The sequence below is a fragment of the Pristiophorus japonicus genome, chromosome 5, assembly GCF_044704955.1.
Source record: "Pristiophorus japonicus isolate sPriJap1 chromosome 5, sPriJap1.hap1, whole genome shotgun sequence".
NCBI classification, from domain to species: Eukaryota; Metazoa; Chordata; class Chondrichthyes; family Pristiophoridae; genus Pristiophorus; species Pristiophorus japonicus.
In genome coordinates this window covers 173212115-173226787 of record NC_091981.1, presented here as the reverse complement: position 1 = coordinate 173226787, position 14673 = coordinate 173212115, and the positions used below count along the sequence as shown (strand labels likewise).

At 42.0% G+C, this 14673-nt stretch overlaps 1 protein-coding gene across 3 annotated transcripts in view; it reads right to left on the bottom strand.

Annotated features, from left to right (window-relative positions):
• The window catches only part of nfx1 (nuclear transcription factor, X-box binding 1), an 85300-nt gene that overhangs the window by 33991 nt on the left and 36636 nt on the right, over nucleotides 1–14673 (bottom strand). For 2 of the 3 annotated variants that reach the window (XM_070881093.1, XM_070881095.1), the window contains exons 8-12: nucleotides 11031–11130; nucleotides 7054–7271; nucleotides 4313–4410; nucleotides 2569–2599; nucleotides 1192–1274 (exon numbers count right to left, since the gene is read on the bottom strand). In XM_070881093.1, coding sequence (XP_070737194.1) covers nucleotides 1192–1274; nucleotides 2569–2599; nucleotides 4313–4410; nucleotides 7054–7271; nucleotides 11031–11130 — 530 coding nt within the window. The remainder of the gene's footprint in view (nucleotides 1–1191; nucleotides 1275–2568; nucleotides 2600–4312; nucleotides 4411–7053; nucleotides 7272–11030; nucleotides 11131–14673) is intronic. The other variant, XM_070881094.1, reaches the window with a different exon arrangement.

The following is a 14673-nucleotide window of genomic DNA, read 5'->3' as shown; positions in this document are numbered from 1 at the left end:
GCTACTGCACTTGCGTGCCCACTGTAGCGCGCATGTGCAGAGGTCCCGGCACTGTTTTCGGCGCAGGGACCTGGCTCCGCCCCCTGCAGCTCCTGCTGCGCTGAGGGCCAGAGGACCTGCAGGGAGGTGGAGAATCTGGAGGGGTTTTTTTAGGTGCACTTTGTGGCGCGAAAAACGAGTGTCCAGGTCGGGACTGCGTCGTTCTAGGCACGGCTCGAAACTTGGGCCCACAGAAACCAGTCTGTTTAGCAAACATTCCACCATAAAGTATACTATTCAACAACTTGCCTGGTGTAGAGATTTCAAAATGATTCAATTAATGCTTTTATGAAACCACTAGTGGGTCTGCTGTGGTATTCCATGAAACAGGGAGCAAGGGAGAGAGATGTATTATATATAGTGAGATGTAATAAGCAGCATTAAGGTGGCAGAGGAGCCGAAAAGGCAGGCAGCATGGTTTGGGAGTAGATGAAATTGTGATAAGCTATATTGGAGCGAAGGGTGCATATATTAAGGCAAGGGAAAGTGCATAGTGGCTAATAGCCTGTACCTTTACAGCCACAAAGTCTAATTGCTCTAACTAAACAGACATTAAACAAATGTCTTTACAGTTTAATTGTTGTCTAGGGAGGAAATCTTGCAGATTGTAATGTGCTAGTTGGTTTTAGGAAACACCGAGCATTTTAAGATCATTACAGATACATGTGTTAGATGTAACTTTAAAAAGGGAGATAAATAAATAGATAGATCATGGATACCCAGCATTGACCACCTGGCAGTAATCTGCCTGAGGTTACAGTCACATCATAATTATTGAATTCAAAGAGGAGATTATTAACACAAAAATGATTCCCATCTTTCTTTTGGTATTGTGGAATATGTGGATGCTCCCATCTTGTTCCATTGTTTTTTCTGTTACCTGATGCCAAGGAAGATACCAATGCAACCATGCTGATGTGTGACACCTTCCACACTGAAGGATTATCATTGCTAGTTTGTCTAGTGATAATGCAGCTGATTAATGAAAATTTTATAATTGCATTTACTGTCCTTTAATAAAATGATTAGATACCTATATCTATCACAAATGCTCTTGTTACAATGCAATATATTTCTGTACTGCAAACTACATATATTAAACAAATAAAGTGGGCAGTAATGAAACCTCAAAAGGCATTCTGTTCCACTTACCACACAACAAACTTCATTACACTTATGGCGACCACAAGAACGTTTCTTATTGCAGCGTTTGTCACACAAGAACAGCAGATCTGCTACATATAAAGATTTAATGCAAAGAGAGGATACTATGAAAGGATATTATACAGCAGCTCATGAAGACTTAACCCTACACAAAGGGCCAATCTCCTTTCAGAAATGCAATTGCGTAGGTACAAGCATTAGGTAACAATATATTGTAAATCAAGATCAATAACATCGCCAGTAATGTCAAAAAATACAAGGTCTCGCAATTTTGTAAAGAGTCAGACAAAGAATTGAAAGCAAAAATACAGCCAATTTCTTTCCCACTTCCCAGCAAACTTGTTCTTGAAACAATTTTTTGCTATTTTGTAATTTAAGAGAATTAAACTCTTCTATTTAATCACCACATTGTTGCTTAAAATATATGCCCTACATTACACAAGTGTTTTAGCTATGGATTGTTGAAAACACTGAATTAAGGACTTTACAAATAGTTAAAAAGAAACCATTTCCAAGATTTTTCATGTGACCAGCAAGTTCGAATCACCTTTTCTGAAAGTAAACTGGCTGCATTTATGCTGCAGCTACCAATCACAGACCAGTATCTATGGAATGTGATACAAAATCAGCAGACCCCGAGTTAAAATGGTGATTGTGGTTGGCTGTTGATTGCACTGATGTCAATCATAAAATAGCTCTGCACATGGGTCTTGGATGTATTTGCTCCATATACAAGCTTTAAAAAAAATGTTAGGAGAGCAGAGGTGGGAGCATCGGTTCTTACATAACATTAAAAAAAAAAAATCGCCAGATGTCCAACAAATCACTTTTACACTACAGCTTCGCATCAGCCAGTGCAAACTCGATGTGATGCGTGATGGCCCCAGGTATTGATTTCACCTCACTTGGTTTCAGTGTGTTAGATGGGGATCAACGGCATATGTTCCATATTATTGCAAATACTATACCCTGTAGTACAATTGCAGTGCAAGTAAATAATCAAGAGGTAGGACTTGGCATGTTATCAAATTCAGCCCTGGTGCTGTGGGACGAATTCTCAACAAAAAGGGATGGGATGGTGCAAAAGCAAGTCAGTCACCATGAGCACTTGTTTGAAACTATTTGCTAAAAAATGTATAAGTGGTTTTGGAGGACGTTCTCTTCATCCTCACCCAAAACCCATGTATGGTGTGAGGAAACTGAAGAAAGGGAGAAAAAGAAAAACTGAAAAAAAAATGTAAAAGCTCATTCGATCCATTTAAAAAAAAATTAAACATAATAGTTTTCTTGCAACTTTTTATCTGAATGCTTTATCGCTACCGTAATATATTTTTTTTACACAGTTGATGGTATCTCAGTGCTTACCTTCCTTCGTGATGTTGACACAGGGAACATCCTATGCAGAAGATGAACAATTATTACACAAGCAGAAATGCTCTCACTGACTCATAATTTTTTTCTTAAACTGTGCAGTTTTTCTTCAAGATTATGAGCAATTAAAATGAAGTTATTATTGTAGAATTAAATCCTTCCCCACAACTCTACCACTGAAGACACAAAGTAAACAGCTCAATAAAAGAATACAGTGCACTTATATTAGCCATTGATGTGGTGGACAACCACGTACAAATGGCAAAGCCTCAAATCCTAAACCAAACCTGAGAGAATCTATTACTACATTGCGCACGAATGCTACTTTAACTCTTGATGGCCGTTAAGAATTTTTTGGCTTAGGATTTGTCTTCAACTGTTCCCAGTCTTCTGATGCTGCTAATTACTGTAACTGTGTGAGATTCTACAGCCGATCTTCGATCCAGATACAGCTCCCACACTCAGCCACCATAATTAAAAACATAATACAGATTTACACTTCAATGTCAGGTGTGTATTCGTATTGAGAATGACATGGATAATGTAGTCACATTGGGCCCAAGTTTCCACATGATTTGCGCCTGATTTTTAGGAGCAACTGGTGGAGAACGGACTATCGTAGAAATCGCAATTCTCCACATTTTTTTTTCTGCAGTTCTAGTCAGGTAGAACAGTTCTACTTTGGAACAGAATTGTTTCTTCAAAAGGGAGCATGTCCGGCCACTGACGCCTGATTTCAAAGTTTCCACAGTGAAAACGTACTCCAAACTAAGTTAGAATGGAGCAAGTGAAGATTTTTGTAGAACTGAAAAAACCTGTTCTACACATTAAAAAATCAGGCGCAGGTTACAAATTAGGCGTCCAGAACGAGGTGGGGGAGGAAGGGAACTCATTAAATTCTACAATAAATCCTTATTTATACTTTTACAAATATTATACAAATAAATCCAACCTGAATAAACATTTATAAGCAAAGAAAAGATTAAATAAAATATCTTCCTACATGCGTGAAAGTGCTTCAGGCACGGAGAATGCTGCAGTCAGCCTGAGGCGCCCGTTCTTCCCGCTGAGGGGGGGAGGAGGAGGTGCCCGTTCTTTCCCGTGGGGGGGGGGGGGGGGGGGGGGGGGAAGGAGGCGGCGCCCGTTCTTTCCCGTTGGGGGGGGGGGGGGGGGAAGGGGGAAGGGAGGTGCCAGTTCTTCCCGCCGGGGGGGGGGGGGGGGGGGGGGGGGAGGGTAGTAGGAGGCGCCCGTTCTTCCTGGGGGGGTGGGGGGAAAGAGGGGAGAGGAGAAGAGGCGCCCGTTCTTCCCGCGGGGGGAAGAGGAGGAGACAGAGAGAAGGCTGCAAGTGCTGATGGCAATGTGCTTTTATTAAAAAAAATGTTCAAAAATTAAACAGCAACAAAGAACTACAAAAATGGCCGAATGCCAATGTTTTTTTCACACTGAGCATGTGCGAACGCTCCAACGCGCACGTGCAGCGTTGCCGGCAGGAAAAAAACTAATTTAAATAGTACCCGCCCCCTCCCACTTACAAAATCGGCGCGAGTGTAGGCTCCGCCCCCCCTGGGCGCCGCGCCAGGCAGACAAGGAGCTGCAGAACGCTCCAGAATCGCAATTTTTTTTTTCGGCGCCGTTTTAGGCGCGAAAAACGGGCGCCCAGCTCGGAGGGGCGCCCGTTTTTTATCGTGTGGAAACTTGGGTCCTATATATTATACCACAGATTTGTCCTTTTACTTGCCTTCTTTTTAAATCCACACCGACAGTTAACAGTTGAAGTTCCAGCACATGGTCCACATTCACCTTCATGGCAAAGGTTACTACAAGTATGAATGGAATCTAGATTTCAAGAAAATCTGTATTAATTCTGGACATGAAGCTGCATCTTACACTTCCCGTAGCTACAAAATTATCTGAATAATGTTAAAAGGCAGCTGTACTATTCATTTAATGTCAAGGGAAGTGGTGGCAGTGTATTCAAATAACAGACACAGGATGACAATGACGTACCGCTCTTCTGGTTTCCCAGACTGAGCCTTTCTGCTGTGGAATGGTACCGAGCAAAAGGCAGACACCTCTCAACATGAAGAAAAGGGAGAATTAGTCTGAGGAAACAGTCACTAAGCCACACGTCTTTGCAGCTATTAGCCTGGAAGCAGGCCATCCACTGTCTTAGCTATACTTCAGAATGTCATAGTTTCACAGTACTGACGTACAGTATTATTAATTTGTGTATTGGACAACATGCCAAAATTACATTTGACAAAGAATTGTCTGCACAAAACGCTTAATGGACTGCATCAGATCTAGTTCGACATGGAGCATGTTGACAATTTTTCCATCTTGGTCATATTTGCTTTGGTGACTCCGCTTTCTACACCAGAGCGTCTGAAATGTCTTCTTTTTTGTGCCCCCCGGGGCTTCCCTCCAGTGTCGAGAGGACCTTTGACTTGTGTCACATTCCTCGGGCCTCTATTCTTCTCCCTTCCCCTCACAACAACAGGATCCATCTGTGTCCTTAACTTCATCCCACCAGTCAGCATTTGTCAGATCATTTTCCACCATCTACAACATGATTCCAACATCAAGTATATTTCCTCCTGTTTTTATTTTACAGAGTCACCATTCACTCCAGGATACTCTTGTTTACTCTTCCACTAACCCAACTGGCAGCTAACCATCCCCAGGCACTTTCCCGTAGAATGGCAGCAAATGCAACAACTGTCCATTTACCTTGTCCAACACCAAGTGCAGAACTCCAAACACCTCTTCGAAGAGGGACAACAAATTTAGATTGTATTTGTTGCTCATGGTGTGGCCTCTTCTACAATGGGGATACCAATCACAGATTAGGCCATATTTTCCAAATAGCTCTATTCTGTTTGCAAATGTGACCAAGACTCCACTCTGGTTTGCCACTTCAACAACGCCCCCAAACCCATTATCTCCATCCCACCCCACATTGTATTTGGCTAACAACACTTTCAACTAAGCTCAACACAAGCTACAAGACAATATTTCTCTGGGCACCCTGAAGCCCTCTAGTATGAAACATTGACCATTAATTTCAGATTTTAGCCATAACCGCATTTTTAAAAAAAAACAGCTGGGGGAACTGGTATTATCGGGTCTACAATAATGGATCTGCTAGGAGGAGGCAGCATAACATCCACATCAACACAGTGCTGGTTTAGTGGTCTGCATTTGTGGCGTTGTCCTGTTTTCCCCTCCTTACCACATGTTCTGTCAACATTTCATTTCATACCCATCACATTCTCTTTTTCCTCTTACTCCAATTTTCCCCATTTTATCAATTTGTTTGTGAGCCTCTCCCATCTCTTTCATCCTCTTAATCATTTGCAGGTTATTCTGTTCTCTCAACAGCTTTCCATTGCTTCACTTGAGTTTTTTTCTATTAAGTAATTAGCAGATCATCAACACATAACTCCCTCTCTGATTCGGTTTATCTTCCTTCCCCTTTCTATTTTTTCTAGTTGAACTAAATTGCTCACTTAGTTTACAATTCTGGTGGAAGATACACAATCAGAATGATAATGTGTCTTTTCTCTTTACAGATACAGACAGAGCTGCTATGCATTGAGCATTTTTTGTTTTTAATGTCAGATTTCCAGCATTGTTCTTCATATTTATTGTACTATGTTTGAGCACCAAATAAGGGTTGTCCTGAACAAAGCAGTATGGCCAATCAAGATGAAGCCTATTGTAACTGCACCCTCAGTATGGTTCCCTCTTTTCCATCATAATAAACATAGGCATAATCATGACAGGTGCAGGTTAGGATGAGCAAGGGTAATGATTTTACTTGGTTTAGAAAATCTAATATTTTGTTTGGAAATAGATTCTCTCTCTATATCCTGAATCTCAATACAGGGTATATGGAAACTATAGACAGACACCAGAAAATGAATTAAAGTATCAGTCTGGTCAAGAGGTTCAAATGACATCAACAGTTAAAGCAAAATTCAAGCAGTTTAAGAATATCTGAAACTGGAGTTGAGTACAACCTCCAAGTCCTAAAAAATATTAATAATGTTTGCCTATAAATTATAACGTAGAAAATTTTCTTTTTGAATAGTTTCTAAAACACCACAGTTCATTAAACCATTTGAAAACTAAATTAGTGCTGCACGGTGGACATATTGTATTACTACAGACACAGGTAATTCTGTGACAGCTCTGTCCTATTTCTGGGTGATTTTAACAGATTACAGAAAAATTTACAACATAATTAACACTTTAATGATCATACTACCAAGTTCCAGACAACGATCAATACATATTATATAGATTTGTCGAGTCACTTAATCACTGAAAAATGTGAAATCTACTTTTAAAAGGTTAATCAATAAACCTCAATGATTAATATCTACTGGCAAAAAAAACATAACATTTCAATGTTAAATAGATTTTTTTTTTTTAAAACCGATTTCAAAATCACAAGAAATCATTTGTTCTCCTCACCATCAGAACCGCAGGGAAGGGGTTTGCCACAAGTCTTCCCACATGATGGTATAGATTCAGTGCAGTTCCTACGCTCAGGATAACCAAGCTCTAAAAGTTTGCACAAAGGAGTCTGCCCACAAGGGCAGCTACGCACCAATTTTGGCAGGCGAGGACAGGGCTGACATGCAGATGGGTGGCACAGCTGGAGACAGTTATGGTTTCCACAATTGAGCTTCCTAAGGGAGCGAAGATGATTAGGATCCATGAAACTTTAAGGTCAGCACCAATCATGTTACAGAATATACCGACTGATACTTGCTACCGGTCTTCAATACTCATAATTACAATCATGCCACGCACATTATGAATTTTGAGATTATACTATAGAAATTTAAATGTTTAAAAGAATATAATTTGTAGTAACAGCACAAGAAGCTCACAATCAAGGTCACTAGAGAGAAAACATTGATTTGTTTGCATCCCAAAATATTGGTTCTAATCACTTTTGCCATATGATGTGCTATTGGAGTTTTGTTCAGTGAAACCTCACATTTACACATTATATGATTGCAGAATATCATTTTTTATAAATTAGGTAGCATAACAATGTGGCACAGATATAAGCAATTGTGGAAGACAAACATTTCACAAACTTAAGCCTCATGTCTGTTGAATACACAAAATAGCTAGAAAAATTGCACTGAAATGCTATGTTATGGATGCATCTCAACAGTAATCAGAATGATAAGGCTGCACACAAGCAACATTGATTACAGCTCTGCTTGGGAGAAATAGTGGCACTAGACGCACTCTTCCATGGCTTCAGATTTCCTGTGGCCTTTCTCATTTACAAAGTAAAAATGGTTATGTTACTATTTATCTATTGTCCATCCGATAATGAACCCCTCTCAAAAAATTCACACTGCCAACACTAAGTTGTTGTCTTTTCTTAATTTTTTTTTTAAATTAAAAAAAAAAAAAATTGATATTTGATTCTAGCCATTGCTATAGAAAATGAAATATCTTCCAACATTAATTCTGGAACCACAGTTCACTTAGTGGGGTAGAGTTTCTGCTCGGTTATGCTGGATTTTCCTGTGCAATTCGCCTGAAATTGGCCAAACCTGCGCAAAAGATCGAGGAATTTCAGACGCAAATTACATCCAGTGCAAATCACATTTGCGTTGGAAGCCGACCTCACTCACAATCACCATGACGTGTTTCCGTTTGTAGGCCTTCGTAAAATTTGAGCTTTTTTTTTCTAGGTGCAAGGGCATTAATATTTAATTTACTAAGGGCAAGAATTTGCACTCTTTCACTGCCTGGTTTCTCGGCAGTGTTGGCTGTTTTGGGCGAGAACCAGGTCGGTAAAAAAATTCCCCAACTGAGGCTTGTTGGCAGTTTCGAAGTACCGCTGGGGAGTGGACCGCTGACTTGCAACGTCCACAGATCGTCCCGGCGCGATCTTTGTCTGAGCGGGCATCCGTAGGGAAGTATAAAAAAAACGGCGACAAGGATCAGCGGAGCTGGGCGGTAGTTAAGTAGGTCTGCAAGAAAAAGTTAAGTGATTGTTTTTTTTACTATTTATTTTCAAAATCTTTTGGGGTGATTTAATTTAAGAGTCTTGGGAACGTTTTTTGGATTTTTTAGTTAGGTTTTGTTAAAAATTATTTTAATTCTTTTTTTGGTGTTCGGCGCAGTGTAAATTTTTATAGATTTTTTAATTTTTCACCCATTTTCTTTCGGCACCACCCAATCTAGCCGAACTTGCACTTTCCCGTCCAGATTTTTTGCTGGGCTAATTAAAAAAAAAATTTCGGGAAGTTTTCGTCGGCGATAATCTTAGTGGTTTTTTGGATGACAATCGGGCGCTGGCGGGCTTTGGGGAAATTCTAGCCCCATGAAACTGACCACTGTACACCAATGAAACTAGAAACTAGTAAATGGTTCTGTATAGTTTTTTAAAAAAAAGTCATTTTCAGTTATTTAAAATCTGTTTACTAACAGATGGTGGACAAGGCACTTATTAAAAATGCTTATTTTGTGATAAACCCATTTTCAGTTGTATTAATAAAATTGCACTAGATTACCACTTTTGAGTACATCAAAGAACATTTCTTAATGCAAGAAAAGAAATTACATTCGAAAATGCTGCCCGATTGCATTGGTTCATGGAAGATTTTACATTTGTAATTAGGCAAATGAGTTTAAGTGGAAACTTGAACCATAAAATCAATTCAGAAATAAAATGCAATTTTGAGTGCAATTTGTGCCCGGATTGCCAATTGCACCCAAAGCGGAAACTCTACTCCATTATGTCTCGCAACTTATATACACCGAATCGGTCATCTGCCTCAGGACCATCAATTTCCTTGTTCATCACTGGTTAAATGTTTATCTCCCTTCTAAATGGTAACATAAATAGCAATTAACCAAATCATAACTCATAAAACCAAACCTTCCAGATTCAATTTTCTCCCCATCAAATTCCACAAAAGATTTGATACAGCCGCCCCTTACATGCCATCATTTCCCCTAATGTTTTTTGTAATCTGTTCATTTTCTGCCCCTCTCAGACAGACCCGATGGATCAGCAGGTTTGTCTCTGCCCATCTTTAATGTACGTTTGTAACAACCACAAACACATAATGCACTCTTCTCCCCACAGTTCACAAACCCCACCAGGGCAGCTAAGTACCACTTTCAGAGGCATGATGCAAACACATAAAATGCATAAGAATTTTATTTATCACGTAAAAGATAAGAATTCCCTGAAATCATACAAAACACATGCTCCTACTATCTGGGTCATTTTGCAAGTGCTTACTCACTGAGAAGGTAAAACAGAAGAGTAAAAAGAGAAGAAAAGAAAAGAAAAACAGAGAAAGGCAAAGCAGATCGAGCAGCACCGGTAAATGACACATTTGAAGACTTACAGATATCCTTAGCAAGAGGGCAGCAAGAGGTTATAAGAATTAATTGATTAGCCCCAGCTCCAAAAAGCTTGGGAACCACTGATATAATCAGCAATATGCACAAATGCAGAGTCCTTCTCCAATGAAGGAACTTTCTACTTTGTTTCAGGTGGAGATTGGGACGAGACAGAGAAACAAGTGTATACATCCATTCTGCGAGAGAGAGAGAGAGAGAGAGAGAGAGAGAGAGAGAAAAGATGGAAGACTGGAGACACCAGGTGATGTTTACTGTTTTTAATTTAATTGTACTTTAGCAGCAAGGCTGGTGGATGAGATATCAACAGAAAGGGCAAATTTTCTGAGGCAAGAGCAGGTAGGTTGGAGGTTTTGGGGATGGGGGGGGGGGCGGGCGGGAGAAATAGGTGAAAGTTGAAAAAATGTGAAACCCGACCCCAACCCCTTTCACTCGGGGGGGGGGGGTGGAGCATTGTAAACCCGCCGCCAAGAGGCAGACTGACAATTAAAATATGATAATGAGGCCAGAAGGCTCCACTTTAATCAGCTTTGCAGGTTTTACTGCAGGCGGCTGGGGATTCCCGGTGGCTGCAACAAAGCAACTTCAGTCTCGGGGACCAATGCTCGTGGGCTCGTCGCCCGCGATCAGCCTGTACCCCCCGGGGACAGAGATTGGACCCCCCCCCACCGTGCGGGTGGAACTCGGGAAAACCCAGCCCAAAATGCTGAGGGGATACAAAGAGAGAGGGACTGAACACAGAGGATGGCAGGGATTGGAGAATGGGAAGAGAGCGGGCGAGAGACCAGAGCGGGCGAGAAAGAGAGAAAGCGAGAGATAGAAAGAGACACACACTCAGACTTGAGCGAAGATAAGAAGGAACAAGCAGCAAGAGAAATCCTGTTTCCAGGAAGGGGAAAGGATGGAAGAGAAAGATCTCTGGCTTCACTGGGAAAGATTCGCAAACCCACATTATAAAACAGTATATTCTGACTCATAAGCACTGCCTCAGGAAGATTCACTAGGCTAAGTAAAAGATTCCAGCATGCATCAGTGACTCAACTTACCTGTCACAAGGTTTCTGACAAGAAAAGTAGCCAATGCCATCATATTCTTCTTTATCTGTTCCACAGAGCACTTCTCGAAAAATAGCTCCACAGTAGCAGGCTACAAAGAGATAAATTAACAAAAGGGATCTCAACACTTGGTGACATGATAATTCAGGTGTTTTTTTCTAGTCTGCAAATTAGCAGGCTACTGGATTACTGTACTTGAGCAGTTTCACAATTCAGAGAAAAGGTTAAAATAGTCGAAGAATCAGAGTTACACTGCATCTACAGTACAGATACAGGTCTTTCGACCCAACTTGTCTATGTCGGAGGAGTGTCGGTGAGTCGTCGAGCAGGCAGCACGGGTGTCCAGGGAGGCCGAAAAAGGCCCATCAGTCAGAGCGGCAGGAGTTCGTCAAGGAGGCCAGCTGGTGCAGCTGCAGCAGGGTGAGAAGGCAAAAAAGAAGTAGAAAGAAATTGAAGGGTGACGTCACAGCCAAGCTGGTAAGTGATTGGCGAGTAGTTTTTCTTTTCCTTTATTAGTAAGTAACCTTTATCATTGTCGTTGCCAAATTAAATTAATCGAAAGGTTAAGTCATGGCAGGAGAGCTCGGACACGTGTCATGCTCCTCCTGTGCTATGTGGGAAGTCAAGGACGCTCCCAGTGTCCCTGATGACTACATGTGCAGGAAGTGTATCCGGCTGCAGCTCCTGACAGACCGCATTGCAGCACTGAAGTTGCGGGTGGATTTACTCTGGAGCATCTGCGATGCTGAGGATGCCGTGAATAGCACGTTTAGTGAGTTGGCCACACCGCAGGTAAAGGTTACACAGCCAGATAGGGGATGGGTGACCAACAGGAAGAGCAGTGGAAGGAAGGTAGTGCAGGGGTCCCCTGCAGTCATCCCCCTGCAAAACAGATACACTGCTTTGGGTACAGTTGGGGGGGGGGGGTGGGGTGACTCATCAGGGGAGAGCAGCAGCAGCCAAGTTCATGGCACCGTGGGTGGCTCTGCTGCACAGGAGGGCAGGAAAAAGAATGGGAGAGCGAAAGTGGTAGGGGTTTCTATTGTAAGGGGAATAGATAGACATTTCTGTGGTCACAATCGAGACTCCAGGAGGGTATGTTGCCTCCCTGGTGCAAGGGTCAAGGATGTCACGGAGCGGCTGCAGGTAATTTTGAAGGGGGAGGGTGAACAGACAGTTGTTGTGGTGCATATAGGTACCAACGATATAGGTAAAAATCGTGATGAGGTCCTACAAGACGAATTTAGGGAGCTAGGAGCTAAATTAAAAAGTAGGACCTCAAAAGGTAGTAATCTCAGGATTTCTACCAGTGCCATGTGCTAGTCAGAGTAGGAATCGCAGGATAGCTCAGATGAATATGTGGCTTGAGGAGTGGTGCAGAAGGGAGGGATTCAAATTCCTAGGACATTGGAACCGGTTCTGGGGGAGGTGGGACCAGTACAAACCGAATGGTCTGCACCTGGGCAGGACCGGAACCAATGTCCTTGGGGGAAGTGTTTGCTAGTGCTGTTGGGAAGGGGTTAAACTAATATAGCAGGGGGACGGGAACCTATGCAGGGAGACAGAGGGAAGTAGAATGGGGGCAGAAGCAAAAGATAGAAAGAAGAAAAGTAAAAGTGGAGGGCAGAGAAACCCAAGGCAAAAAGCAAAATGGGCCACATACAGCAAAATTCTAAAGGGGCAAAGTATGTTAAAAAGACAAGCCTGAAGGCTCTGTGCCTCAATGCGAGGAGTATTCGTAATAAGGTGGACGAATTAACTGCGCAGGCAGCATGTAACGAATATGATGTAATTGGCATCACGGACACATGGCTCCAGGGTGACCAAGGGCTGGGAACTCAACATCCAGGGGTATTCAACATTCGTGAAGGATAGACAGAAAGGAAAAGGAGGTGGGGTGGCGTTGCTGGTTAAAGTGGAAATTAATGCAATAGTAAGGAAGGACATTAGCTTGGATGATGTGGAATCGGTATGGGTGGAGCTACGGAATACCAAAGGACAGAAAATGCTAGTGGGAGTTGTGTACAGACCACCAAACAGTAGTAGTGAGGTTGGAGACGGCATCAAACAAGAAATTAGGGATGCGTGCAATAAAGGTACAGCAGCTATCATGAGCGACTTTAATCTACATATTGATCGGGCTAACCAAACTGGTGGTAATGCAGTGGAGGAGGATTTCCTGGAGTGTATTAGGGATGGTTTTCTGGACCAATATGTCGAGGAACCAATGAGAGGGCTGGCCATCCTCGGCTGAGTGATGTGTAATGAGAAAGGACTAATTAACAATCTTGTTGTGCGAGGCCTCTTGGGGAAGGGTGACCATAATATGGTAGAATTCTTTATTAAGATGGAGAGTGGCACAGTTAATTCAGAGACTAGGGTCCTGAACTTAAGGAAAGGTAACTTTGAAGGAATGAGACATGAACTGGCTAGAATAGACTGGTGAATGATACTTGGAGGGTTGACAGTGGATAGGCAATGGCAAACATTTGAAGAAAACATGGATGAACTTCAACAATTGTACATCCCTCTCTGGAGTAAAAATAAAATGTGGAAGGCAGTTCAACCGTGGCTAACAAGGGAAATTAAGGATAGCATTAAATCCAAGGAAGAGGCATATAAATTGGCCAGAAAAAGCAGTAAACCTGAGGACTGGGAGAATTTTATAATTCAGCAGAGGAGGTCAAAGGGTTTAATTAGGAGGGGGAAAATAGAGTGAGAGGGGAAAATTGCCGGGGAACATAAAAACTGACTGCAAAAGCTTCTACAGATATGTGAAGAGAAAAAGATTAGTGAAGACAAACGTAGGTCCCTTGCAGTCGGATTCAGGTGAATTTATAATGGGGAACAAAGAAATAGCAGACCAATTGAACAAATACTTTGGTTCAGTCTTCACGAAGGAAGACACAAATAACCTTCTGGAAATACTAGGGGACCGAGGGTCTAGCGAGGAGGGACTAAAGGAAATCCTTATTAGGTGGGAAATTGTGTTAGGGAAATTGATGGGATTGAAGACCGATAAATCGCTGGGGCTTGATAGACTGCATCCCAGAGTACGTAAGGAAGTGGCCCTAGAAATAGTGGATGCACTGGTGATCATTTTCCAACAATCTATCGACTCTGGATCAGTTCCTGTGGACTGGAGGGTAGCTAATGTAACCCTACTTTTTAAGAAAGGAGGGAAGAGAGAAAACGGGGAATTATAGACCAGTTATAGCCTGACATCAGTGGTGGGGAAAGTGTTGGAAGCAATTATTAAAGATGAAATAGCAGCGCATTTGGAAAGCAGTGACAGGATCGGTCCAAGTCAGCATGGATTTATGAAAGGGAAATCATGCTTGACAAATCTTCTGGAATTTTGAGGATGCAACTGATAGAGTGAACAAAGGAGAACCAGTGGATGTGGTGTACTTGGACTTTCAAAAGGCTTTTGACAAGGTCCCACACAAGATTGGTGTGCAAAATTAAAGCACATGGTCTTGGGGGTAATGTACTGACGTGGATAGAGAATTGGTTGGCAGACAGGACGCAGAAAGTCGGGATAAAGAGGTCCTTTTCAGAATGGCAGGCAGTGACTAGTGGGGTGCCGCAGGGCTCAGTGCTGGGACCCCAGCTATTTACAATATACATTAAT